Source organism: Gopherus flavomarginatus, chromosome 7 (genome assembly GCF_025201925.1).
Source record: "Gopherus flavomarginatus isolate rGopFla2 chromosome 7, rGopFla2.mat.asm, whole genome shotgun sequence".
Classification (NCBI taxonomy): Eukaryota; Metazoa; Chordata; order Testudines; family Testudinidae; genus Gopherus; species Gopherus flavomarginatus.
Window position 1 is genome coordinate 47,418,682 of NC_066623.1, and position 12,177 is coordinate 47,430,858.

The 12,177-nt window shown below is 44.6% G+C and overlaps 1 protein-coding gene across 6 annotated transcripts in view; it reads left to right on the forward strand.

Moving 5' to 3' along the window:
- The window catches only part of ATF6 (activating transcription factor 6), a 343,590-nt gene that overhangs the window by 14,900 nt on the left and 316,513 nt on the right, over positions 1–12,177 (forward strand). For 5 of the 6 annotated variants that reach the window (XM_050963199.1, XM_050963200.1, XM_050963201.1 and 2 more), the window contains exons 4-6: positions 24–115; positions 6,705–6,816; positions 8,680–8,889. In XM_050963199.1, the coding sequence (XP_050819156.1) occupies positions 24–115; positions 6,705–6,816; positions 8,680–8,889 (414 nt within the window). The remainder of the gene's footprint in view (positions 1–23; positions 116–6,704; positions 6,817–8,679; positions 8,890–12,177) is intronic. The other variant, XM_050963202.1, reaches the window with a different exon arrangement.

The window sequence follows — 12,177 nt, forward strand, 5'->3', positions numbered from 1 at the left end:
GTCTACTTACTGCTCTCTTGTAGATGAAAACGTGAAGGAAGAGCCTCAGTCGCCAGCCACTTCAGTTTGTTCAGTCCCTTCACCATTATCAGACTCTTTAGTGCAGCATGTGCCTGTAAGTAGTAAAGTCTTGGTGCCTTATGTTTGTGCAGTTGTGTTGCATGAACTGACTTATGGTTCATTGTGACCTGTGTCAGTTGGCCCACCGAGCCGCTAGGGGACGGTGGGAAGCTACTGCCTCACTGGCCGGCCTAAGTCATGCCTTCTGTCACTAGGGAATTAGTGGAGGGAGGGGCACCGGCAAGAGTCCCTAGCGCGTTCCTCCGGCAGGGGAGTGCCGGCACGAGTCCCTTGTGTTGTCGGGATTTTGCTACCCAGGCTGGTCAGGGTAGGGGAACGCAGGCCCACCCAACTCCACTGAGTTCCAGCCCAGGGCCCTGACAGTGGCAGGGCGAGGGTACTGCCACTGGGTCAGCGGGGGTCCTTCCACAACACACTGACCAAATAGACTCACTGCACTGTGCAGTTCTGCCCCTAGGCTTCTTCCTACCTGGTCGCTTGAGCAAGTCCCTCCGGCGCATCCCTGTACCCTGCTGCTGGCAGCTCCAGCTCCCACTCCACGTCAGGCTCCTCCAGTTCCTCCGGTTATTCAGCAGAGGGCTGTCCTGGTAGCCCCAGTCCTTCCACCAGGTCAGGTTTCTCCTGGTCCAGGGCCTCCCCTGGTGCAGCAGCAGGGTCTGAAGGGAACAGGCAGTGGTCTGCATCTGCCTCCCTCCCTGGAACTGCCCTGATGGAGTTACTGGGCTAAGTGCCCTGTCCTTTTACTTTCTGTTCCACACCCCCTTCCGGGGGATGGAGTAAGCTTGGCCTGGCCCCGTCCACTCAGGCTGAGAGAGTGGCTCTTTACCCTCAGGTTCGGAGGGAAGCCACCCTTCCTCCCTACATTCATATAGAAAATACAAACCAAAGGAGCAATCTAAGCTTAAATTCTGCTCAATTTCACAGTATAAATGAAAGCAATTTGTTATACCTACACCCGAAACACTGACTTTTCTTCTAACATTCTCCTGTATAAAGTGTTTTCTTTCCTTGCCACTGTGGGTGACCCACAAACAGGGGGATATATGTGCACAGCATGGGGTGTGGAAACATGTAGAAGTGTCCTATTACATGCACATTCTAGGGCATCCACCTTTATCCAGTTCCTAGGGCTCAAGGCGTAACCCATTTGATTTAGGCACCTCCACCCTTTCCCAGTTCCTAAGGCTCTGGGCAAAAGGCACCTACTCTTACCAAGTTCCTAGGGCTCAGGGCCATCCTTACCCAATTCGTAGGGCTCAAGGCATAATCTTCTGAAGGCTTGCAGGACATTTTACCAGTGAAAGAGCCTTACACAGTAATATCCTCTACTTATTAACAATTACCAAGCAGAATACACACGCTAAGCATACAAAGCTATGTTCAGCAATGCTGATCATGCAGGTGGACTTTCCCTGTTGGCCAGGCAAAGTTGGTCTCATCTGGGTTGTGGTTGCTGCATGTCACTGTCGTGCAGAGGATTCTTAGCAGCTCTGATCTTAGGTTGTGTCTTAAGAGGTGAGTTGTTCTTCTTCCAGGTCTTTCCTTCTTATTCTTTTCCCAGCTGGACTCCTTCTTGGACCCAAGTTTATAGTGAAAGTTGAGTCCTGCTTAGCTGTACTGTAACCAATGATTTTACTAAAATATTACAAAATAATTCTTACCAATCCTAACACATTGTGAAACAATTCTTTTACCAATCAGACCCCAAATCAGCTGATCTAAATCTTACAAAATTAGTTATGCAAGAAACCGAAACAATCAAAGAATCAGATAGAGACCATACACATAAACAGTGGAGAAGTAGAGACCATAAAAGCCAAAACAGTAGAAGTATAGATTTTACAATCACAACTGTTAATAAGTGACTCTTTGCCAGACAGAATGCCATCAAGCAAAGTTTTCTGTACACATCTTAAGAGATTCCTTACTTATATGGTGATGGTGGGTATTATGAGGAGGGGTACCTTCTTAACTTTCTGATATTACACTGTTTTGATATAATTTAGAAGAAATGTGAGGATATCACTTTCTGTTTCTTGGTTCATGGCTGCTGCTCTCCTAATATGGCTGCAGCGAAAGGCCTCAGACCTTACACTATGCTGTGCATGTGTACAACTGCCTGTCTTGAACAATGGCCTGCCCCTCCGACAGCTGGATCGATCGCTGCCTGCCGATCCGGTGGGTAGTATAAACATACCCTTAGGGCTTTCAAGATTACAAGCAACTGTCTGAATTCCATCTAGGAACTTGCAGGCAGGCAGTGCAACACAGATGTAAGGTAGTGGATAAAGTAGTCTTTGAGGTAGCTAGGTCCTAATCCTTTAAGCAAGTGTGTACCATAAGGCCAGGACGATGAACAGTGCATTCATAGAATCATAGAATATCAGGGTTGGAAGGGACCTCAGGAGGTCATCTAGTCCAACCCCCTGCTCAAAGCAGGACCAATTTCCAACTTAATCATCCTAGACAGGGCCTTGTCAAGCCTGACCTTAAAAACCTCTAAGGAAGGAGATTCCACCACTTCCCTAGGTAACTCATTCCAAAGCTTCACCACCCTCTTAGTGAAAAAGTTTTTCCTAATATCCAACCTAAACCTCCCCCACTGCAACTTGAGACCATTACTCTTTGTTCTATCATCAGGTACCACTGAGAACAGTCTAGATCCACCCTCTTTGGAACCCCCTTTCAGGTAGTTGAAAGCAGCTATCAAATCCCCCCTCATTCATCTCTTCTGCAGACTAAACAATCCCAGTTCCCTCAGTGTCTCCTTGTAGGTCATGTGCTCCAGCCCCTTAATCATTTTTGTTGCCCTCTGCTGGACTCTTTCCAATTTTTCCACATCCTACTTGTAGTGCGGAGCCCAAAACTGGACACAGTACTCCAGATTTCACCAATGTCAAATAGAGGGGAATGAACACGTCCCTCGATCTGCTGGCAATGCCCCTACTTATACAGCCCCAAATGCCGTTAGCCTTCTTGTCAACAAGGGCACACTGTTGACTCATATCCAGCTTCTCGTCCACTGTAACCCCTAGGTCCTTTTCTGCAGAACTGCTTGCTAGCCATTTGGTCCCTAGTCTGTAGCGGTGCATGGGATTCTTCTGCCCTAAGTGCAGGACTCTGCACTTGTCCTTGCTGAACCTCATCAGGTTCCTTTTGGCCTAATCCTCTAATTTGTTTAATTTGTCTAGGTCCCTCTGTATCCTATCCCTACCCTCCAGCGTATCTACCACTCGTCCCAGTTTAGTGTCATCTGTAAACTTGCTAGGAGTGCAGTCCATGCCATCCTCCAGATCATTAATAAGGATATTGAACAAAACCGGCCTCAGAACTAATCCTTGGGGCACTCCACATGAAACCGGCTGCCAACTAGACATGGAGTCGTTGCTCACTACCCATTGAACCCGGTGATCTAGCCAGCTTTCTGTCCACCTTATAGTCCATTCATCCAGCCCATAACTCTTTAACTTGCTGGCAAGAATACTGTGGAAGACTGTATCAAAAGCTTTGCTAAAGTCAAGGAATAACACATTCACTGCTTTCCCCTTGTCCACAGAGCCAATTATCTTGTCATAGAAGGCAATTATGTTAGTCAGGCATGACTTGCCCTTGGTGAATCCATGCTAACTGTTCCTGATCACTTTCCTCTCCTCTGAGTGCTTCAGAATTGATTCTCTGAGGACCTGCTCCATGATTTTTCCAGGGACAGAGGTGAGGCTGACTGGCCTGTAGTTCCCCAGGTATATAATTGGAGATATACCTATCTCCTAGAACTGGAAGGGACCCCTTCAAAGGTCATCGAGTCCAGCCTCCTCTAGCAGGACCAATTTTTGCCCCAAATCCCTAAATGGCCCCCTCCAGGATTGAACTCACAACCCTAGGGTTAGCAGGCAAATGCTCAAACCACTGAGCTATACCTCCCTCCTTCCTCCCTTTCTTAAAGATAGGCACTACATTAGCATTTTTCCAGTCATCCAGGACCTCCCCCGATCACCATGAGTTTTCAAATATAATGGCCAATGTCTCTGCAGTCACATCCGCCAACTCCTTTAGCACCCTTGGATGCAGCGCATCCGGCCTCATGGACTTGTGCTTATCCAGTTTTTCTAAATAGTTCCGAACCACTTATTTCTTCACAGAGGGCTGGTCACCTTCTCCCCAGACTGTGCTGCCCAGTGCAGCCGTCTGGGAGCTGATCTTTTGTGTGAAGACCGAGGCAAAAAAATCATTGAGTACATTAGCTTTTTCACATCCTCTGTCACTGGTTTGCCTCCCTCATTCAGTAATGGGCCCACACTTTCCTTGACTTTCTTCTTGTTGCTAACATACCTGAAGAAACCCTTCTTGTTACTCTTAACATCTCTTGCTAGCTGCAACTCCAAGTGTGATTTGGCCTTCCTGATTTCACTCCTGCATGCCTGAGCAATATTTTTATATTCCTCCCTGGTCATTTGTTCAATTTTCCACTTCTTGTAAGCTTCTTTTTTGCATTTAAGATAAGCAAGGATTTCACTGTTAAGCCAAGCTGGTCACCTGCCATATTTACTATTCTTTCTACACATTGGGATGGTTTGTTTCTGCAACCTCAATAAGGCTTCTTTAAAATACAGGCAGCTCTCCTGTACTCCTTTCCCCCTCATGTTATTTTCCCAGGGGTTCCTGCCCATCAATTCCCTGAGGGAGTCAAAGTCTGCTTTTCTGAAGTCCAGGGTCTGTATTCTGCTGCTCTCCTTTTTTGCTTGTGTCAGGATCCTGAACTCGACCATCTCATGGTCACTGCGTCCCAGGTTCCCATCCACTTTTGCTTCCCCTACTAATTCTTCCCGGTTTGTGAGCAGCAGATCTAGAAGAGCTCTGCCCCTAGTTGGTTCTTCCAGCATTCGCACCAGGAAATTGTCCCCTACACTTTCCAAAAACTTTCTGGATTGTCTGTGCACCGCTGTATTGCTCTCCCAGCAGATATCAGGGTGATTAAAATCTCCCATGGGAACCAGGGCCTGCGATCTAGTAACTTCTGCTAATTGCCAGAAGAAAGCCTCATCCACCTCATCGGGTGGTCTAATAGCAGACTGCCACCATGACATCACCCTTCTTGCTCAAACTTCTAAACTTAATCCAGAGACTCTCAGGTTTTTCTGTAGTTTCATACCGGAGCTCTGAGCAGTCATACTACTCTCTTACATACAATGCAACTTCCCCACCTTTTTTGCCCTGCCTGTCCTTCCTGAACAGTTTATATCCATCCTTGACAGTACTCCAGTCATGTGAGTTATCCCACCAAGACTTTGTTATTCCAGTCACATCATAGTTGCTTGCCTGTGCCAGGACTTCCAGTTCTCCTTTCTTGTTTCTCATGCTTCTTGCATTTGTGTGTTTCTTGCATTTGAAGTGTTTGGGCGCCTATGGCGTCTGAAGAGCATCAATGTGAATTATTTGCTTTGCTGCCAATGAATAAGGCTGCGAATCTGTTATGGAAGTCACAGATTCTGTGACCTCTGTGACTTCTGCAGTGGCTGGTGTGGCTGACCCCAAGGCCGCCCCCCTGTGCCAGCCACACCATCTGCTTCTGGGGCAGCCCCGGGCTGACCACCTGCTTTGCTCCCTGAGCTGCAGTAGCTGTGATCCAGGGACACCTCCTTCCTCCCCGCAGATGTAGTAGCATCACCCCAGAGGCCCTCCTCCAGAGCAGCGATGCCTCTGGAGCCCTCAGAACACCTAAGATTTATAGTAGAAGTCATGGACAGATCAGGAGCTGCAAATTTTTGTTTAATGTTTGTGACCTATCCATGACTTTTACTAAAAATACCCATGACTAAATCTTAGCCATACCAATGAGGCATGCTGGCTGCATGCTGTGCCAGTGTGTGCCTCATTTGAGAGGTTGTACTCAGCCCCAGAGGATGTTAAGAGAATAATTTTTTGTTTTGCTTTGTCTTTTTTAAAGCAGCTATTCATTGTGATTTGGTTTCTTCAGTAATGAGAAACAGCTTTTCAGATCAACTTAGTTCAGGCCCAGCTTGAATGACTCTTTGTTTCAATTATCAGTTGAATATTATTCGTCTTCTATAGGGAGACTAAATCCTGTGTTAACAAGGAGATGGACTCACTGATCTTTTGATCTCTAGATTCTATCATTCTGACTCCTCTGTTCTGTTCGCTCTACATGGGAGCTCTGTACTTTGGAGTGCTGTATAGGGCCTGCTCCCACTGAAGTCACAGGGACCCACAGGGAAATCTGTACTTGGGAGTACTACCTACGTATGGTCCAGTGGCCTTGGACTTGGACTCAGGAGACCTGGATTCTGTTCCTGGTCACTGAGATGCTCGGTGACTTGGGCAAGTCTCTTTGCCACTCTCTCATCCATCATCTGTCTTAGCCTTCAGAACCCTCAGGTATATCTCATGTATATATAGAACCCCAACATAATGGGGCTAGATCTTGATTGGGGCCTTTGCGCACTACTGGAGTACAAATAATTAATAGAGGAAGAGTGGAATATTAGATTTGTGGTCAATAGCACAGATCTGAAAGCAGAATCCGAACAGCATTTGAATGCTTTTGTAAGCACGTTCTTCTGTTCTGAGAAGGATTGTCATTTGTTTTATATATTCTTTGTCAACAGGAAGACTTGGACTTCAGCACCAGCTCCCAGATGTCTCCTCTCTCTCTGTACAGCAAGAGATCTGGAAGTCAGAAAGAAAAAAAGCTCACTTCCAATGCTGCACACCAGTCTGGTAAGAGTGATCTGCTTACTTTGACCGCACAGCTTGTTGTATTAATTTAAATGGAATATATGAGGTGAAGGTGTTAACATAACCAAGTCACTGTCCAATATTAAACAGTGTTAAACAAGGTTCAGGGTTCAGAGTAATTCTGGATAGTTTTCTGAAAACATCTGCTCAGTGTGCAACAACTATAAAAAAAAAAAAGCTAACTGTGTTAGGAACCATTAGGAAAGGGATAGATAGTAAGACAGAAAATATCATAATACACTATATAAATACCTGGTACATCCACACCTTGAATACTGTGTGCAGTTCTGGTCACCCCATCTCAAAAAGGATATTTTAGAATTTGAAAAAGTATTGAGGAGGGCAGCAACAATGAATAGGTCTATGGAACAATGTCCATCTGAGGAGAGACTAAAAAGAGTGGGGCTGTTCAGCTTAGAAAAGAGGTGTCTGAGGGGGATATGACAGAGGTCTATAAAATCATGAACGGTGTGGTGAAAGTGAATAAGGAAGTGCTATTTTTCCCATCACATAACACAAGAACCAGGGGACACCTGATGAAATTAATAGGCAGTAGGTTTAAAACATAGTGAATTACTTCTTCAAACAAGCACAGTCAACCTGTGGAACTAGTTGCCAGAGGATGTTGTGAAGGTCAAAAGTGTGGGTTCAAAAAAGATTGAGAGAAGTTCATGGAGGATAGATCCATCAATGGCTGTTACCCAAGATGATCAGGGACATGCTCTGGGTGTCTCTAAATCTTCGACTGCCAGATGCTGGAACTGGACGGCAGGGGATGGATCACTTAATAAATTGTTGTGTTCTGTTTGCTCCCTCTGAAGCATCTAGCACTGTCCATTGTCAGAAGACAGGCTGTTAAACTAGATGGAATATTTTTCTGGCCTAGTGTGGCTATGTACACAGAGAGCTCAGCATGCTTAGTACTGTGGCAAACATACCATTTAAAGTCTTTTTGACCTTTTATTGAAGATAAAGAAAAGAAGAAAAAACAGTTAAAGCATTTGAGATGTAAAGTATTAAGTAAGGCTTTTGTTTTAATATCTCTTGCTCTTTTTCCCTTTAGCTGGAGAGAGCTTTAGAAGGAAAAACAATCTTGTTGGACAGTCTCTTAGATGGGATCAAAGTAGGAACTGTCCTTTTGGGGAAAAGAGACGTCAGTTGTGATTGTCTAGAGCTGTTACAATCCGATCCGGTTTCATCTTAGGTAGTGGCTGGGATTCAGCTGGAGCTTATAGAGGAGGTGGTGTCATTTGGGTCCCTCTCTCTGGTCTTGGTCTGGTCAGGACATCTCTCAGGATTAGGATTAAGTCCTGGAGTCCCAGGAGATGGTGAGGCCGACAGCCATGATGATGCAGCTTGCGCAAGTAGCCAGTTTTTCTCCCCAAAAGTCTCTCTTTTTAGGGACCCCAAAAGGGAATTGTCAGTGGAACAGTCCGTCCTCTCATTGGTGGACAAAATAATTAGGCCTGTTATCCAACACACCAATTTTGTTTTTTTTTAATTTTCAGTCCCACACTTGTTGTGTACCGAGCATGATAGTAACACAGTCCTTGAGTTCGTTTTATGAACTTTCACATACTCTTTATAGTTGAGCTCACAATTAGGGTAAATTTGCAGGCCCAATTATCACATGCTTTGCACAAGAAAATGTTGACTGAAAGGTGTCAGCAGTCCAGTTCTAGCAGACAGCCCTTTTATTTCTGATTAGATAAATCCATTTGTGTATAAGACACATCTTTTAATAAATAGATGGACAAAGAAAGACTTCAGTAACCTTTACACAGTGTTGTATAGAATTTTTATTTTTAGATTTCGTGGTTCAACTCAGATTTTTTCTTTCCCCAGCAAACAGCTCTGTGGGGACACCAAAAAGATCTAGTCAGACAACATCCAAACCTTCAATTCAGCCCAAGCCTCTCTTGCTGCCTGCAGTACCTGAAGCTCAGGCCAGCCTTGGCATTCCAGCTAAAGCCATCATTATTCAGGCTCTTCCAGCGCTTTTGCCACTGACAAAGCAGCATCCAGTTGTTAGTATCCAACCGGCCCCTCCTAAAGGTACGTGACTAGTTATGATTGAGCAGGGCTTGAGATGGATTTTTTTTTTCTTTCAAGGTACACAGGGAAAAAGCCATATTCTGAGGTAAGTAAAGTGAGTGAAGAAGACATCTGAAACAGAGGACACAGAAGGGGGTGGGGGAGCGCTAAGAGCTTTACTGACATGAAAAAATATAAATACTCTCCAAAATACTATCAAGACTACTACATACTGACAAAGAAGCAGGAGAGGATCTGGGACACTCTGAGTTTCCTAAGATCTATTAAAAAAAAGAAATTGCAGAATTATGTGAAGAGGTGGGTTTTGAGGAGAGGGTGGCTGCATGGCAAACAGGTTTAGAAAGGCTGTTCCAGGCTAGGAACTAGTACATAAGAGGGAGGAAAGGGTATGTAGAGGGAATCAGATTTGGTGGGGCTGCCAGATCTGCTTGTGATAACAAATGCTCTAGACAAGGTGAATTGAGTGCTTTTGTTTGTCCCTTCTCATAATACAAGACCAAGAGGACATTCCACAGAATTGATTGAGTGACACTTAAAAGAGAAAAAAAAAGTGCTGTTCTACCCACTGCATAATGACCATGTGTTAAGGCTGAATCCCACTCTGTCACTCTGAGTGCAGAAGTGGAGACCCACAAGGATGTTAAAAATTAATACTTGCCACTTCAGGCTTGTATTAAACTCTCAAGATTACAGCTTCTTTCTGACCTTGGCTTGGCTCCTACCACCCAAATGCTAAAAATCCCCTTTGTACCCAGGAAGGAGCACTTGGTAATTCCTCCCTGTGGGGTACCCTCAAGCCCTTTCACCCCCCACTCCAGGGAAGAGCTGAGAAAGGAAACAAAGGAAATTAGCTGTGACTATCAGCTAATCAAACAACATACACAAACCTCGTAGGACACCAAAAAATCAAATCCTCATCTTAAAAAAGTAAATGTTGTTAAAAACAAAAAGGAAAACCATACATCTGGACCTTAGGCTAGATCTTAAAAGAAACAATTACAAAACTTAAGCACCCAAAATAGTTTTCTTGGGGGTTCAGCTTAAAGGTTACCAGCAGACAAAAGCATCTGAGGTTAGCACAGAGGAGATCCACAAACCTTAAAAAATAAACAGAAATAAACCTGATCACGTCTAGCTAAACATTCTGATCTACTTACACATCTGGAGTTCAGATAAGTAGTTCTAAGTATGATCTGATGATTTATGATCATACCTGGCTTAAAGCTGCTTACAGCATTGTTGCCCTGTCCCTCCAGCCCAGAGAACAACAAACAAAGGGGAAGTTTCTTTCCCAAATTTAAAAATTCCAGCCTTCTCATTGGCTCTCTTTGGTCAGGTGTGCTCCCCTTTTCTTTTACCTGTGGATTTGTTAACCCTTTACAGTTAAAGCAAGCAGAGAACAGACCAAGAGGGATTTTATAGCTAATTGGCTGGCTGGGTGTCCATAAAATGGAGCCTGCCCCCCGCCCCGTTTATTTATCATACCATGTGTAACTCATTGCTCCATAAATTAGAGCCAAAGAATTTAATAGGATCCAGGAAATAAGAGATGTTTGTATGAATAATGAAAATATCCATGATTAGGTTAGGATTACAAACCGGCTTGAAAAACAACAAGGAGTCCTTGCGGCACCTTAGGGTACATCCACACTACCCGCCGGATAGGCGGGTAGCGATCGATCTATCGGGGATCGATTTATTGCTTCTCGTCTAGACGCAATAAACGCAATAAATTGATCCCCGCATGTGCCCCCGTCTACTCCGGAACTCCACCAGGGTGAGAGGCGGAAGCGGAGTCGACGGGGGAGTCGCGGCCGTCGATCTCCCATTGTGAGGACGGGAGGTAAGTCGAAATAAGATACATTGACTTCAGCTATGCTATTCTTGTAGCTGAAGTTGCGTATCTACATCGACACCCACCCCCAGTGTAGACCACGCCTCAGAGACTAACAAAGTTATTTGGGCATAAGCTTTTGTGGGCTGTAACCCACTTCATGAGATGCATGAAGTGAAAAAAATATCAATAGAGGGAAAATTACTTTTTGTAGTACTAACAAGGCACTATAAAAAGTAGTGTTCCCTCTATTGATATTCACCCCTTCTTGTCAACTGTTGGGAATCCACCTTAATTGAATTGGCCTCCTTAGCACTGACCCCACGCTCGGTAAGGCAACTCCCATCTTTTCATGTGCTGTATACCTGCCTACTTTTTTTCACTCCATGCATCTAATGAAGTGGGTTATAGTCCACGAAAGCTTATGCCCAAATAAATTTGTTAGTCTGTAAGGTGCCATAAGGACTCCTCGTTGTTTTTGCTGACGCAGACTAACACAGCTACCCCTCTGAAATCTCCTTCAAGCCATGACCCACCACTGACTGATAGGGGAAGGAAGAAGCTTCGCTCATGGGTAGGTTATTCCATAATTGCCTACTACAGGTTTATTTCACCTTCCTTTGAAGCATCTGTTTCTGACTGTGGTCTGAGACAGAATACTACACATGCCATTCGTCTAGTCTGGTATGGCTATGTTCCTCCCCGATGTTCTCATAAGTCTTAGTTATCTGTGCTTTCCCCTTAAGAATTCATAATGTGAAACTATTATTAATCATAATTTTGGTGCATGTTTTGATAATGAAGCTTCCTACTAGGGAAAGAACTGGAGCTATTATTTCTGTTCAGATAGGCTACCAAAGAGGTGTCAGAGGTTGCTGACTGGTCACACCCAGCCCTGTGCCAGATTTGAACTAGTGAACTCGAGAGGAAAGGTTCCTTATTCCCTTGACAGTCCTCTAAGCTCTGCATTCTTGGTTTTGGCTGCCATACTTGCTCTGTTATTTGCTAAAGTGTGCTCAGTCTTCATTGATGAGCTCTGAGCTGTATTTTATCCTCTTGCAAATTCAGAACAGACCTGTGGGACGGCAACTGATTCTCTGAAACTGACTCATATAGTTGTACATTTTGACCAGCAGATGGCGAAAAATACTTGCAATTCAGCAGCTGTTTGAACTAAACAGGCTTTGAACAGCAGTAGCAGGAAATGTGAAAACTTGCCCTGTGTGTATGTGAAAATGCTTTGGTAGAGATCTAAGGAAATATATCTTCACTATTGATTGCTTCTCCACTTGGAGTTAGGTTAAAGCCAGAGAGACTGGCAGAAAGTTTTTGTCAGGTATGATTTGCCTAAATTATCAGGCTGCCTGAACTACAAGTTCACTTTCTAGTTGGGCTGACACAACCCCTTAATCCTTTTGAAGTAGTTGTCCAATGAGGTGCAATTCATTTCAGTA